The sequence below is a fragment of the Gavialis gangeticus genome, unplaced genomic scaffold (genome assembly GCF_001723915.1).
Source record: "Gavialis gangeticus isolate Ggan-Ray unplaced genomic scaffold, GavGan_comp1, whole genome shotgun sequence".
NCBI lineage: Eukaryota > Metazoa > Chordata > Crocodylia > Gavialidae > Gavialis > Gavialis gangeticus.
In genome coordinates, this window is record NW_017729024.1 from 46,562,711 (window position 1) to 46,578,210 (window position 15,500).

At 43.6% G+C, this 15,500-nt stretch overlaps 1 protein-coding gene across 2 annotated transcripts in view; it reads right to left on the reverse strand.

Annotated features, from left to right (window-relative positions):
* PTBP3 (polypyrimidine tract binding protein 3) overlaps window positions 1-15,500 on the reverse strand; it is a 145,373-nt gene that overhangs the window by 39,630 nt on the left and 90,243 nt on the right. For both annotated transcript variants that reach the window (XM_019517053.1, XM_019517054.1), the window contains 3 exons: window positions 4,738-4,907; window positions 3,609-3,755; window positions 632-796 (listed from right to left, as the gene is read on the reverse strand). In XM_019517053.1, the coding sequence (XP_019372598.1) occupies window positions 632-796; window positions 3,609-3,755; window positions 4,738-4,907 (482 nt within the window). The remainder of the gene's footprint in view (window positions 1-631; window positions 797-3,608; window positions 3,756-4,737; window positions 4,908-15,500) is intronic.

The window sequence follows — 15,500 nt, forward strand, 5'->3', positions numbered from 1 at the left end:
AACTGAAAAGACTACCAAATAACTACATTTATCCTATTATGCATATAAATTAGGTTATTTACACCCAGCTATTAAAACTAAGATAAAAGCATTTCAAATAAAATGAAAATTACAAGAGCTTCACAGGACAAAACCTGATAATAACACAGAATATTTGCATAATCGTGACTCATTTGGAGCTACTGCATGCTCAGGAATGAGGTGCTATAAAAATGGCAAAGTAAAACTTCAGGCCATGAACCTAAAAGCTTGCAGATAAAAGTATTTTTTGCAACTATTTAGTTGGTCTAATAAAAGATATCACGTCTGCCAAAAGTTCTGCAAATTAAAACTAATGCATTCCTGTTTGTTGCACGTCCACAAAAATCTATTTGAATTCCTTGAGCAAGGGAGTAAGAGGACTGAATGAAACCCTAAAAATGGCTAAGAGGAGCAATTTACTCTGTTCATTTTGAATGAAACTCATTAAGACACAGCATAGGGCTATAAAAATTATTTAACAATATGAAGTGGTGACCCTCAAAACTCAAGCACCCAATGCAAGATTTCCAGGCTTAAAGAGGTGCCAAGATTTATACTAGTGTTCTGACCAGTCGGAATGAAAACAAACACTTTTGTTTCCTCTCCTTACCTGATATAGCACTTCTAAAGTGACTGGATAGAAGAGGTTTTCCACAACAATTCGGAGAACAGAACTCTGGCCTGGAAGCAGTCCACCCTCAGTAGAAGGAGCACCTGTAAGGGCCAGGCTTCCAGACTGCACAGCATTCACTGCTTGCAATGCAGCTTGAGCTCTCTGAGAAAAAGGAGGAACACAACAAGATTAGCTCACATACATGCAGGTAAATTAATACATACAAGGACAAGCAATTCCCATACAAATAAAGTATGAGGGTGCTGGGTGTTTAAAATCCAGAGAAAGTGATATTTGTATTTGGAATTATTTCCAAAATACTGTACTTCAGTAAATAAGTCTGGGTAAGCAGTAGAGTTCAATTTTTCAGGGGAAAATTATTCTATACTTGCAAAAAGTGCAAAAATGTAAGGAAATGGGCAAATCTTCAATATTTATTTTATTTATTTCTTAATTTATTGTGCATTTCAAAATAATCTTGTGCATCGTTAATCAATGTAAAGGTAAGCTAAAATTGCCAGACAACACATTATCCGTCTTAGAGTAGCTTCTGGACGCTTCAGAGTTCATATCTACACTGTGAGTGGGTTTTATATGCACTATTTAGTTGATCTTATAAAAGATATCACCTCTGCCCAAAGACTTTGCCTGCCTTTTATGCTCAGGCCAACACAGCTACCGCCTAGACCCTTGAAATATGGAAGGCATCACATTTTGCCATTTGAAATGGAAACTTCACAACCTGAAGAAGAAAAAAGGCAAATTTCAACAACCAGGACTAATTTTTAATATTGATTTTATGGCCCCCCAGCCTGGCTGACATCTGATACTTACAAGTAAACAACCTGCTTTTGTTCCTGCAACCCTCCTAAATTTGCATTCCTGAAGAGCAGCATTCTAAACCCTGGCTTTTTTTCATACCTGTGGGATTTCTGACCATCTTTCATTTCTCTCACCATTTTTATTTTTATGTTTTTGCCTGAGGAAGGATGTGTCCATCTGAAAGCTTGCAAATAACTTTTTTGCAACTATTTAGTTGGTCTATAAAAAATATTGCTTCTACCCAAAGACTTCATCTACCTAAAGCAGCAGCCCAGCACAGGCACTATGACCATCTCACTATGGAAATGAATATTTTGATTTCTGATACCGAGTTGTAACTTCTTAAAAGACTACACAGTCCTTCCCACTTTGCAATTTCTATCTTGATCACCAGAAATACACAGCACAACCAACTAGGTTTGGAAGCCACCAAGGAACAATATGAAAATATCAAATTAATCATTTCCAATGTTGCTTCTCTCTATACTCTCACAGAATAGTACATTTTCTGAATGAGTCATACAAGAATACAGGTAAATTCTTAACATGGTAGAACAGAGAATGGTGGATCTCACACACACACACACCTCCCCCCCCCCGTAGTCAGATCAGAAATAGCAGGATTGAAGTTACTCAAGAAACTATATTTTCTAAGCAAGCTAAGCCACAGTAACTCCTTGACAACAGGCAGCTCTGGCACTTCCACTTTTAGCAAAGAATGCTGATTGGAAAATACGATTAGTGCTTTTTCCTGCTAGAAAGCTCATCCAGAAATCTAAGTAGGGAGAAATTAATCCTTAGACCGACCCCTAGGAGGATCCTCCTGAATCACATCTTCCAAAGCTGTTGGTATCAACAGAACAACAATCAGAATAGTGATAAAGCAAGAAGCAAAGGGCTGGGGAAGAAACCTTGTCTTTGTCTTAAGACAGTGTTGGCAATGTTTTGGAGCAAGGGGAACTTTAACAGAGCTTAGTTCCAAGTGCAAGCCATTTCCAGCCTGGCCTGTAGTTCTGCTGCAGTCACCACTCTCCACTGGAGTGCCACTGTTCCTCCTGACTGCCTGGCTGCTGTCCTGCAGGTGGTTGGGTGACTTGGAAGACACAAGAAAAGGTGAAACCTCTCTCTACAGCATTTAATGGGTGCTTGAACATGCTAGTTTCTGAAATCCTCCAGAGTTCCTCCCTTCATGGTAATGAGTGCAGAAGTCCCAGAAAGAGAAATTATCCCTTATCCTGAGATGAAAATTTCACAGAGGAGGTATAGCTGGTCTGAGTCTCATTTTCTGTCCGAGCCTCGGTTTCTAAACCGGTTTGTCCCCTCTTACCATATCCCATAATAAAAATCTGTTCCTTAAAAATGACACTGCCCAAAGGATGCACGACTCTACTGAAGTCTTCAGAAGCCTTCCTGTAGAATACAGATTTGCCCTCTTTTATTCCAAAGTTATTTTATTTACAGATTCTATCAAAATGAGCATTTGGCAAATTCAAACGAGGGAAGCTCTTTCACCTGTTCATCTGTCCACATTCTCGAGCAAAACTACTGCAAGACCTGTCCCCTTTCTCCAATTCAGTGCACTTCTAGAAGAAGTGCATGAGATTGATTTGACCTCTTTTCTTTCTAGTATTTTTATTATGCTGATCTAAGTAATTTACTTCAAGGAAGGGCAGTTGGTGTCACTATCTGTTCTATAAAAAGAAATCCTCCTGAGGGTGACTGCCTCAGGATGGGAATACATGCAGGCTGGGAAAATAAACCAGCGCACAAAGACCTGGCAGAAGATGCCACCACCTCTTTGTTGGGTGCCCTATGGAAGCAGGACAAATTGATGTTGAAGCACCTCCTGTTACTTCCCAATTCCAAGTGAGAAGCCACTGCACTATTTGTTAACTACTACCAGTTACGAATTCCACCCATGGACTTCCAGGAAAAAAGCTGAAATCACTAGCATTTAAAGAAACATTTTGCAGATGCACAGAGTGGCAAGTCTCCATCTAAAGAAAGATTACAAAATAATTATAATTAAGACCATCCAGACAAAGTTGACTACTGAATCTGTATCAACTGGAAGTAGTTCTTTGATGCTTGCACTGGTAAACATTACAATGTACAGTACTATTCATTTTTAGTAAATAAGCAATATACTTACAGCCTGGTTAGGTAGATTGTCAGTCTTAAGTTCTCTGTGATTGGAATACTGAATATAAACAGGCTGACTGCGGAGGTGAGGTGTAACAGGAGTGTAGTAGTTCACCATAGTAACAGCAGCTTCTTCAGAAGCCATTTCTAAGAAAGCCTGCAGTTAAAAGAATAACTTTAAAAATTGTTATATTTGCCAAAGAAAATGAAGCACCATTTGTTCCACTAATCTCCCTTTACTAAAAAAAAACTGTCTCATGAAAGTATCAAAGTGTTCTGATCAGTACTTGGACCCCAAATACTCTACATTTCTCAAAATACTTTCAAGACTAGCAGTTACTTTAGGATTAACCTCTAAATGCTTTACTTCCATTATAAAAACAGCAATCAAGTGATGCTTCAAATGTAAAGCAGTGCATAAAACACAGGATTTTCCTAATAACTAAAAGAAGGTCCTAGTTTAATAAAATATTTCACTTCTTCCCCAACACGTCTAGATCCTGAATTCCAAATTACTATCAGCCTTATATTCTTAGCTGGTTTTGTTTTTGTGTTTTTGGGGGTTGGGTTTGTTTGTTTGGGAGGGTTTTTTGCGGCGGGGGAGGTTTATTGGGGTTTTTTTAATAATGAATTATGCTTATACCATAACACCTAATATGGAACTTCAAACGTGCTAGCTGCCAAAAATGCAAGGGCAACTCCATTTACAAACACACACACAATATATATAAAATGTGTGCGCATGCGTGATGGTTTAATATTTTATTTTCTCATACAAAACTGAGCATTCTTAGCACATTTTATATATACACACACGATGACTTCAGTATATATATATATTCCCAGGACCTTAAAAAACAGAAGCAGAATGCAGGGACCATCATGTTGAACTTCAGTAATCAGCATACTGCTAATGAGTTTGACAGATTCTTGGATAGAGGTACCATCTCTAACTAGCTAGTTATTTATATAAGACACTCCATTCACTCATTTTAGCACTAGGATAGTACATAAATAAGCTGATTATGTCCAAAGACATCACCAAAACAACTAAGACCCAATCATGTCAGCCAAATGCAATATGAGAGTGGTCAATATGAAAAACAACTCTAGATAAAACCTTAAACACAACTACATACCTGACTTTTTCCCTTCAGCATCAAGAGATTGGTTACTTTGCCAAAAGGGAGACCTAATGAAATGACTTCCGCTTCTGTGACATCATTTGGAATTTTACGCAGATGAAGGACACGAGAAGGGGAGCAGGGAGATCTGTCTCCTTTAAATTTCTTGTTGTCATTCCCATTAGCTAGAATATTAATAAGGCCGTAAAAACAAAAAAACAAAACGTAGTTACTAAAGAATATCCTACTGATAAAATAAATCAGATGGATTTCTCATTTGAGTGGAATTAATTTGACCCATAAGCACTTCTAAAGAAAAGCAATCAATCTATAATTAGCAGATTAAAACATAGCATTTAGAGTAGTTTAAAAGGTACTATTATACTATATCCGTTCCCAATTTCCTTTGTGCATATTTTTGGTTTTTACAACTACAGGGCCAGAACTCTCCTCTACCCCTCTTCCACTTGAAAGATGGGCACCACAAGTTAACTAACAAGACAAAAAGTTGCCGTTAAAGATGGTAAATAATATATACCATTTAATTCCTGTCTAGCACTCAACTGTTAAGTTTTCCTCCTGGACCATAAAATAGTTAGAACGGACACTGGAGTCAGGAACTAAAGCAACTAAAACTATGTTTTTTCTAATATTATGAAAAGGCTAGTATTGTTCCCCAGTGCTTATAGACAAGAAATATCCACCAACAAATAGTAAAGATGAGGCTGAAAGTGCTAACAAATAAGAGAATAAGAATGTTTCTGAATAAGAGAAACATATCAGTCTTTGATTTTAGAATGGAATAGTGATTTTAAGTAGGGGTGCACCAATAGAGAGTTTTTGGGCTGAGACCAATGGCCAATTTTTAACGTGCCATATGGGGCAATATTGATATGCAGCCGGGCAGCATGGAGATTGGGATCCACCTAGTAAGTCTGTTGTGGAAGAAGGGGCAAAGGAAGGGGGGCAGATTGAGGCCCCCGCAGTGAGGGAGGGAGTGGTGCTGGGGCAGGTGCTGCACAGCCAGGGCAGAGCAGGGGACGGATGATTCATCCAGGGAGTGCTGGGGGGGGGGGCCCCCCCGCGGGGGGGAAGTGGGGGGGCAGCTCCCACTGCTGTACATCCCCTTGAAGTGCATGGGGGGGGGGGACATGTCCCCAGATCGGCACATGGAGCAAGAGCAGGCTGCCGCTACGGGCTGGAGCCAGGGTGGTGCCAAGCTATTTCTGGTGAGGGGGCTGGGCCAGGGCTGTGCTCAGAGTGGGCAGTGGCAGTGCTGGGAGGGAACTAGAAGCCAAGAGCTGCAGCCACCCCAAAGTTTACCATAGGCCCCTCCCAGCACTGCTGCTGCCTACCCTGAGCGCAGCCTGGCCCACAGCAGTAGCCCACCCCACCCTGCACACAGATCCAGGGGCAACCCCCCTATGCCCTCCTGGGGTACATGCAGTGGTGGAAGCTGCCTCTCCCCCCCAAATGAGCTGCTTGCAGATCTGTCCCCCACTCTGTCTTGACTGTGCAGCACCTGCCCCTTCCCCACTCCCTCCCTCACTGCTGGGGCCTCAATCTGCCCCTCCCCCACCCCACCACTCACAAAAGACTTACCAGCTGGACCCAGCTACTCTCCACCGTGCTGGGCTGCTCTCCTGGCCACCTGCACGCTGTACTATGGATGCATGCATGCATGGGGCATTTACTGGCCACATCAGCGAAAAAAAGCTGACTGCTGATGCAGTCAATGTTCTTTATGTCAGTGCCAATCCAATACAGGACCGATGTTACGGTGCACCTCTAGTTTTAAGTTCACTTTGTATATTATATAATATGTAATGTTACAAATGTCTTATAATAAGCCATCAGCTGTGAGCAGTTGGCAAAAAGTGTCTTATATTTCTTATAGCCCGCCATAGCAGAGCTTGGTTTCTTAAGGCACATCATAAACTGAAGAATGACCTGTAACGTTTTTACTTGCTCCCCAGCATCTTAAGTTTGAAACAACCTTTCTAAACTCTAGCAAAGTAAAACCAGTGCCTACTGGATTATGTATGCACCCTGTGCCCCCTAGCTACAAGGATATAAAGGGCAGAGATATCGTAAGTCTCTCAATCCAGTCAATAATACAAAAACCCAAGAACTCCATGAGTGTGGAAGGAAGACAGATCACAGAAGTCACATGGACAAACACATCTCTAAGAAATGTAACTGCTGCAGGTCACAAGCGTTAGAGGTGGCCTGTGGGGCCCCTGAAGAAGCTAGAAATTCAGGGGGAGAACCCACTGATCAATCTGGGTTATGGAGTCAGGCTAGGGATCTATTCCAGTGGTTGTGGGATAAGCAATAGCTGCACTAACCTCTGCAACTCCCCAAAACCTCTTGGCCCACCGCTAGTAGGTCCAGATCAAGCCCGGAGGGAGTTGTGGGGGAGAGAGTGGACAAGTGTAACACTTCTGCTGTTAGTCAACTAGCTTCTTTGATTATTTGTCCACATGCATTCCAATGTAGGTATATAACTACCAGTCACATCAAGGAGGTGAGTGATCAGAATCCTATCAAAATAAATGTAAAAAGTGTTTTCAAACCAGGCATCTGATCAAGAAGTTACCCACAATGGAATTTTAATCGGTAAATATGTGAAATGAACTCCAAGCAACTGTCCTGCAAATCTCAGAAATAGCAACCCCCCTAAAAAGAAGCAGTGATGTTGACTGAGCCCTCTAAAGGTGTACATAAAGAGGAGGGGACAAGGGAGGAGTTTATTTGACGAGAAGGAAACTTCAGCCTATTCCGTAACTACTTGAGAGAGTCTGAGGGAAAACAGCTTGCCCTTTAGACTTATTTCTAAACTCATAAAGCCTACATGATTTACAAAATGCTTTGTTCTAGCAAGATAAAAGCATATACTTATAAGAATATTGAGAGTGGAGACTTCAGCCTCTGCAGGAGAGTCTAAAGGTTTAGAAAAAAATATCAGGTGTGCGCCTACCTTAATTTATCTGAAAGTTGAAATAATGCTTGGTAAAAACATCAAATGGGCCTGATATTAACCGTTCTTAAGGAAAAACTGTGTATAGATAGTTTGGCATCAAAGCCTGCATCCGATTCATCTGAGAAGCCAAAGCAATATCCATAAACATCTTTTAACAAAGATCATATATAACATGGGTTCACTAACGACAGAAGCATTACATTCACACCTCACATACAGAAAAGCTCTCTAACTGGCAGAAACACAAAAAAGGCTCTTCAAAAACTTACGAATTGTTGGGTTGGAGGGGAAAAAGAGAATGACCTTGAAAAGGAGCCTGTCAGAATGCTAAAAGAGCCAACTGAAAAATCCTATTATTTTGTCTATGCAGGCAACAGCTCAAAAAGGAGAATTGTCCAAAGGCTGAATATGTCTACAAAGAGTCCACACTAAAAAACATTTCCATGTTGCACAGTAAGATCTGTCTAGCAGCAGCTGGATCAAAGCTTCTGTGCTGCTGCTGAGAATCCAAACCACATAATATAACCAGTCAACCATCAAGCTGTCACATGTAGAGTTATGATGTTCTTCATAGACTTACTGCAGTGACCACTAGAGAGCTGTGACACTGTACTGGGGGGCCGGGGGGGGGGGGGGGGGGGGGGGGGGGGGGGGGGGGGGGGGGGGGGGGGGGGGGGGGGGGGGTAAGGAGTCTTGCAAAGCTCGCTTTGTCACCAGCTGATCTTCTGTAGTCACAGACCTCAGTAACTCTCTGGTCTCATTACAAACTTTTTCAGCCAATTGTAGAAACTAGTATCATTGCAAAGCATCTTGTTATCTATGTTAAACCAACAAGGTTTCATAGGCAGTATATGAATTTGAAAACTAAAAAAAAGAAGTAAGTTTTTCTCTCCAAGAAAACCTGTTTTCGTGAAGATCTTGCCTCCAGGTAACAAGTTTAAGGCGGGGGGGAGGGTTCCTCCAGGTAACAGACATCTTGTCAGCTGCAAAGAGTCAGGGACCAGGTTCATATTCTGAAGTACTCCTAAACCTTTATGTGACTTGGCACCTCCCCATCTGTCCTTGTAGATATCACCAAAGTAGATCCTGGGGTCTGCCATGTATCCATAATGTGCTCAAGAGTGCCCTTATTAACAGGCATGACTAAACAGCTTTGAGGTAACAGGCACAAAGTTCAGGATGGAAATCTCAAAACTGCCTGCTATTCTTCTAGGGAACTCATCCAAGACCCTGAAAACAGTCTACTGAGGATGTGAAACTAATCACAGCTTTACTTAGCGATGGCAAAGATAGGGGCAATGGAACGTGTTGATTCTCACGTTCTTTACAAGATTTCTCCTCCCACTGACACAGAGCTCTTGATGAAATGGCTGATGAAAAAGTAACCACCTTCCACCGTATTGAGAGCCAGAGTGAAGAAAAAGAAATGATAATCCCACTGACACCAAGATAGCAATGACTCCACCCTTATGTGAAGGGTATGTGCTAAGAAATGTTCCCCACCTTCCCCTCTTATGACAAATGTCAAGTCTTAACATCAGTCTACTTCCAAGACTATACCCAGCATTCAAACTAGGTAAAGAAGAAAATCTCTTTGGAGGAGGGACTCTGCTGCTATGTAAAAATAATGATATAGACAAAATTTTAAAGGAGACATAACAGGAAGAAACTTATACCTCAAAGTATAAGGGGTAGTCACTGACACCACAAGATGCAAGCCACTTTAGGCTCCAGTACCAGATGGATCTTAGATAAAGTAGCAGAAACATCCATCCAAGGGATGTCCATTTCTGGAATGACAGTAATTTCCATCAGAAATAAGAGACTTAGCAAAAGAAAGAAGTGGTACCACTCTAGACGGTAAAACATGTTCTGGAATTCAAAAGTCTTGTCAGGTTACAGGGTTACAGCAAAAATGTATTCTGGCATATGGCAGCAATATAATCAGCTGAAAACCTGATAACCCCTGGTGTTTGAAGACTCATGGCATTAGGTTCCAGTTTACACAAGACGGCACAATAACTTTTAGCTCTTGGCCAGTAGCCTAGTTAGTGATCCCATCTGGCCACATCTGGAAAGCTCTGTTCCTTTTTCTTCTAACCAGAAGTCACTGACTGAACTAAAGAGAACTAACAAGATGCTGACAACATCACAAAAATTAAAGCTGGATAGTCTCTCAACCTCCAAAATGGCATCTCTCAAACACAACATTGAAGTAAACTGAAAAGGGAAGGGTATTTCTGATGACAAAGCACAGAGTAAGAGACTGAGATACTATGCATTGCCTTTTTCATCAAAAAGTACAGACATCACAAGACCTCAAACTTCAAGTTAGAAAGTATTTTGACTTTTGTTTTAAATCAAAGCTCTATCTTCGGCACCAGTGTGCAGTCACTGTGGTTGCACAATATGCAGACTGTGCCAGTTGCACATAACTACCCTGGGCTGTACAGTAGCAAGATACGTGGCCACTAGGGCCTGTGGGCCACATATTAATCTTTTGACAGTGCGCACACGAGGGGGGGGGCATGCAGCCCTCAGGTCACCAGTTGGACAGTTCTGTTTTAAATAGAGCTACTTTGCCTCAGTCTTCACACAAAAAATTTAGACTGCAACCAGAAAACCAATAAGGGTTATTTGGATGAAAGATCTGGATGAAAGTTGATGGATAAGAGTTGATGGATAAAATAAAAGAGAGTCAGACAGTTCTGATGGGTCTGAATGAATTCAAGCTAGCAGGGCCAGATAAACTTCATCCCAGGGTCCGGAAAAAACTGGCACACAAGATCTTAGAGCACTTGGCAATGATCTGCATAAAGCTGTGGGAGACAGGAAAAGGGCCACCGTAGTGCCGCTGTTTAAAAAAGGCAAAAAAAGGAGGACCTGGAGAAGTACAGATCAATACCAGGGAAGTTACTGGAGCATATCCTAAAGAATGACATTTGCAAACCTCTGGAGTACAAGCAGGCAGCATGGACTTACTCAGAAAAAATCATGTCAAACAAATTTGATCTTCTTTGACACTAAAAGTGGATAAAGGGAAAGCAGTGAGTACAGCATATCTGTACTTCAGCAAAGTTTCTGACAAAGTCTCACATGTCCTTACAAGCAGAGAATCATGCAAAATTAGGGTTGGAAGGGACCTCAGGAGGCCTCCTAGGTCCAAGCTCCTGCTCAAAGCAGGACTATCTCCGACTAGATTTTCCCAACCAAGGCTTTGTCTCGTCAGGTCTTAAAAACATCCAAGGATGGGAATTTCACCACCTAAGTAACCCCTTCCAGTGTTTCACTACCCTCCTCATGAGAAATGTTTTCCTAATATCCAACTTAAACTCTCCTTGCTGCAACTTGAGACCATTGCTCTTTGTCCTGTCATCTGCCACCACTAAGAACAGTCCAGCTTCATCCTCTTTGGAACCCCCCTTCAGGTAGTTGAAGACTGCTATTAAATCCCCCCTTAGTCTTCTCTTCTGCCACTATATCATCCCAGTTCCTCACCCGCTCCTCAGAAGTTGCATGCTGCAGTCCCCTAACCATTTTTGTTACCCACTGCTAGACTTTCTCCAACTTGTCCACATCCTTTCTGTAGTGGGGGACCCAAAACTGGACACTCCAGATTTGGCTTCAACAGTGCACAACAGAAGGGAATAATTACATCCCTTGATCATGTGGCAATATTCCTACTAATACAGCTCAGTATGCTGCAAGCTTTTTTGGCAACACGTACACATTGCTGACTCATATTCAGCTTACTGTCCAGTGCAACTCCCAGGTACTTTTCTGCAAAGCTGCTGCTTAGCCAGTTGGTCCTAAGCCTGTAGTGGTGCATGGGATTATTCCATCCTAGGATGGAATAATCCTAGGACTTTACACTTGTCCTTGCTGAACGTCATGAGCAGTGTTCTGTGTTTTCAGTTTTTACCAATTTTCACCAATAAATTCCCTGATTTTTTTATTGAAGTTATTTGGTTTTTTTGTTTTTGTTTTTTTTTTTTTACTGATTTACACCCGTTTTTTCAGTTCAGTCAATTTTACCAGGTACAGTAAAAATCCCTGCGAACCAGCATGAGTGGGGAATGGTTGTGGGGGTGCCAGTAAGTTAAAAGTGCTGGTTACCCAAGGCACAGGTTTCCAGTATGATGTGGGGCCAAGAGGGAAGGAAGGGTATGGCAGCAGCTGCACACGGTGGGGGGGGGGGAGCCGTTGCCTGGGGTTGCAGGGCTCCAGGCTCTGACCCCAGGCAAGGTGGAAGGGACCACAGGAAATCAATCCCAGGGCAGGTAGGTCCCATCTGCACCCCAGAGGCTCCAGCTGTGGCCCTACTCCAGGCACTGGGAACTGTGAACCCAGCCGGGGGGAGGTGGGGGGGAGCAGGCAGGGGAGCTCAGCCCTGCTCCCTGTGATGGGTGCTGCACCCAGGTGCTCTGCACAGGCCTGCAGGGCTGGAGCCAGTGACAAGGGGTGCAGGTTTCCCAGCTCTGACCCCAGTCGAGGCAGGAAGTGCCAGTGCTGGGGTTGGGATTGGGTGTCCCTCCCTTCCCTCCCGCCAGCCCTTGGGTGGCACCGTGCCATAGTGAAGGCATCTGACATCAGCCGCTCCCAGGGCCACTGCAGCAGGGGCTGGGGTGAGCAGGAACAAGCTGTGACACACCCCATGTCCCCTGTGGCTCCACTTGTTCTCACTCACCCCAGCCCCTGCTGCAGCGGCCCCAGGAACACCTGACGCCAGCTGCAGAGGGACCTGTAAGTCAGTGGGTGCAGAGCACAGTGGGGAGGCATGGCTCTTGCTTTTACGTGTATCCGAGGGAGGGCTGCAAGGCTGTGCCGGGCTCTTCCTGGAGGGCGTGTACCCCCAGATCTGCACGCCAGATGACAGCAGGCTGACGCCTGCCCTGAGCACTAGGAACAGCCTGGTGCTACCGCTGCCCCCAGCCTGCAGTGGCAGCCTGCTCTCATCCTGCATACAGATCTGGGGGTACACACCCCCTGGGTATACCCCAGCGCAGCCCCCCCAGGATGCATGTAGCAGCAATAGCTGTGCCCGCTGCCCCACACCCACAGACAGTTCCCTCTGCTTCATTCCCTGCTGCAGCCCCAGGAGCTACTAAGGGGCTGCCCCCACCCCCCTTCCCTAGTCCCAGCCTTACTCTCTCCCTCCCTCACTGCCATGAGAAGATATTATTTTCCCTGATTTAAACCAATTTTTTTTTCCTTTTCTTCCTTTTATCCTGATTTCAACCCAGTTTTTATGTTTGGAAAATAAAGCCTGAAAAATTCCTGGATTTTTTTTTTTTTTTTTTTTTTAAATAAAAACTGAAAATATGGAACACTACTCATGAGACTTCTTTTGGCCCCATCTTCCAATGTGTCTAGGTCACTCTATATCCTAGTCCTATCCCCCAGTATATCTAGTACTCCCCACAGCTTGGTGTTACCTGCAAACTTGCTGAGGGTACACTCCATTCCATCTTCCAGATGGTTAACGAAGATACTGAACAAAACCGGCCCCAGGAGGCTGCCAACTAGACATCGAGCCACTGCTCATTACCAGTTGAGCCTGATGATCCAGCCAGCTTTCTATCCACCTCTCTGTGTATTCGTCCAATTAACCAATATTTCCTTAGCTTTCTTGCAAGGATGCTGTAGGAGACCATATTAACAGCCTCACTGAAGTCAAGGTACATCATGTCCACTGATCTCCCGATATCCACAGAGGCAATCAGATTAGTCAGGCATGACTGGCCCTTAATGAATCCATGCTGACTGTTCCTGTGATCACTTTCTTCTCCTCCAAGTGCTTAGAAATGGATTCCTTGAGGATTTGCTCCATGATTTTACCAGGGGCTGAGGTGAGGCTGACTGGTCTGTAGTTCCCTGGATCCTTCTCTCCTTTCTTAAACTTGGCATTACAGTTGCCCTTTTGTAGTTGTCCGATGGCCATGAGTTTTGAAAGATGATGGCCAGTGAAAACGGAGGTAAAAAAGTTGTTGTTTTGCGCATCATCTGTCACTAGTTTGCCTCCCTTTCAGTAAGGGACACACACTTTCCCTGACCTTCCTCTTGCTGCTAACATACTTGTAAAAACCCTTCTTGTTACCCTTTACATCCCTTGCTAACTCCAACTGCACTTGGGCCTTCCTGGTTTCATCCCTGCCTGCCCAAGCAATATTTATACTCTTCCCTAGTCATCTGTTCAAGCTTCCACTTCTTGTAAGTTTCCTTTTTGTGTTTAAGCTCATGGAAGAGTTCTCTTCTAAGCCAAGCTGGTCGTCTGCCATATTTATTATTCTTCCTGCACATCGGGATGGTTTGTTTCTGCACTCTCAGCAAGGTTCTTCAAAATACATCCAGCTCTCCTGGTCTCCTTTCTCCCTCAGACTGGCCTCCTAGGGGATCCTACCCTTTGAGGGAATCCAACTCTACTTTTCTGAAGTCCAGGATCTTTACTCTGCTGCTCTCCTTCCTTCCTTTTGTCAGGATCCTGAACTCAATCATCTCATGGTCACTGCTGCCCTAACTGCCATCCATGTCTACATCCCCCACCAATATTTCACTGTTTGTGAGCAGCTGGTCAAGAACAGCATGGCCCTTCCAACACTTGCATCAGTAAGTTGTCCCCAGCACCTAGATTGCCTGTGCACTACTATTATTGCCCTCCTAGCAGATGTCAGGGTGATTCAAGTCCCCCCGTCTTCTCAAAAACAAATTGGGAGAAATGCAAACTAGACAGAACTACTATATGATGGATGGGCAACTGCCTTTATAACTGCAAGCAGTGGGTAAATATAAATGGATCCATGCCAGAATGGGAGTCCCACAGGGGTCTGTCCTGGGCCCAGAGCTATTCAGTGCATTTATTAATGATTTGGCTGGTGGCACTGAACACTTTTTGAGCAAGTCTGAAGATGACACAAACTTGGGAAGGACTGCAAACATGTTGGAGGATAGGAGCACCTCTTTGGATGGTAGCACTACGGAATATGTTCTAGGAATCCTGGTGGAACACTAACTGCATTGTGATGCAGCTGCATGACAGGCAAAAATAGGTTTTGGCTGCATGAACAGGAGCATTAGGTCTAAGGCACCCTTTACTTAGCATTGGATAGGCCTCATCTAAAGTATTCTTTAGAATTTTGGCCTCCACATTTTAGAAAGAACATGGAGAAGTTAGAGAGGGTCCATAGGTACCGACAAAAATGATAAAGAATTGGAAGGCAAGCCATATGAGAAGAGATTGGAGGAAATAGGTATGTTCAGTTTGTGGAAAAGGCAGTTAAGAAGAGACGTGATGACAGCCTTCAAATACCTGAAGGGCTGCCATACAAGAGAGAGAAAGAACACCTTTTTTTCCTCTTGCTGCATGGACCAATGACCTGAAGCTGCAGCAAAGTAGGTTTAGACTGGATATCAGGAAAACTTCTTCACAGTTAGAACAGTGAGGCAGTGAACAGACTGCCTACAGAAGCTGGGGGCTCTCCAGCACTAGAGATTTCAAGAATGTTGGATAGCCACTGATCAGGGATGATCTGGGCATACCTGTGCCTGTATTCTACTAGGGGTATTTCTCTTAATTCTGGGCCTTGTTGGTTAATGCATGGGGCTGGGAGGGAACTCCTTTTTTTCCTTTGTTAAACTGTCCCATTGTCAGATTGTGGAATCTGGAACATATCTACCATGTAAGGAGTTGATCCTCCAAGCCCAAAAGGTAACAATCCCCATGCGGATCAAAGCATCACAACTGGATGCAGTACTCCGACTGCAGCCTGACCAGTGTTGCATAGAGGGGGAGTATCAC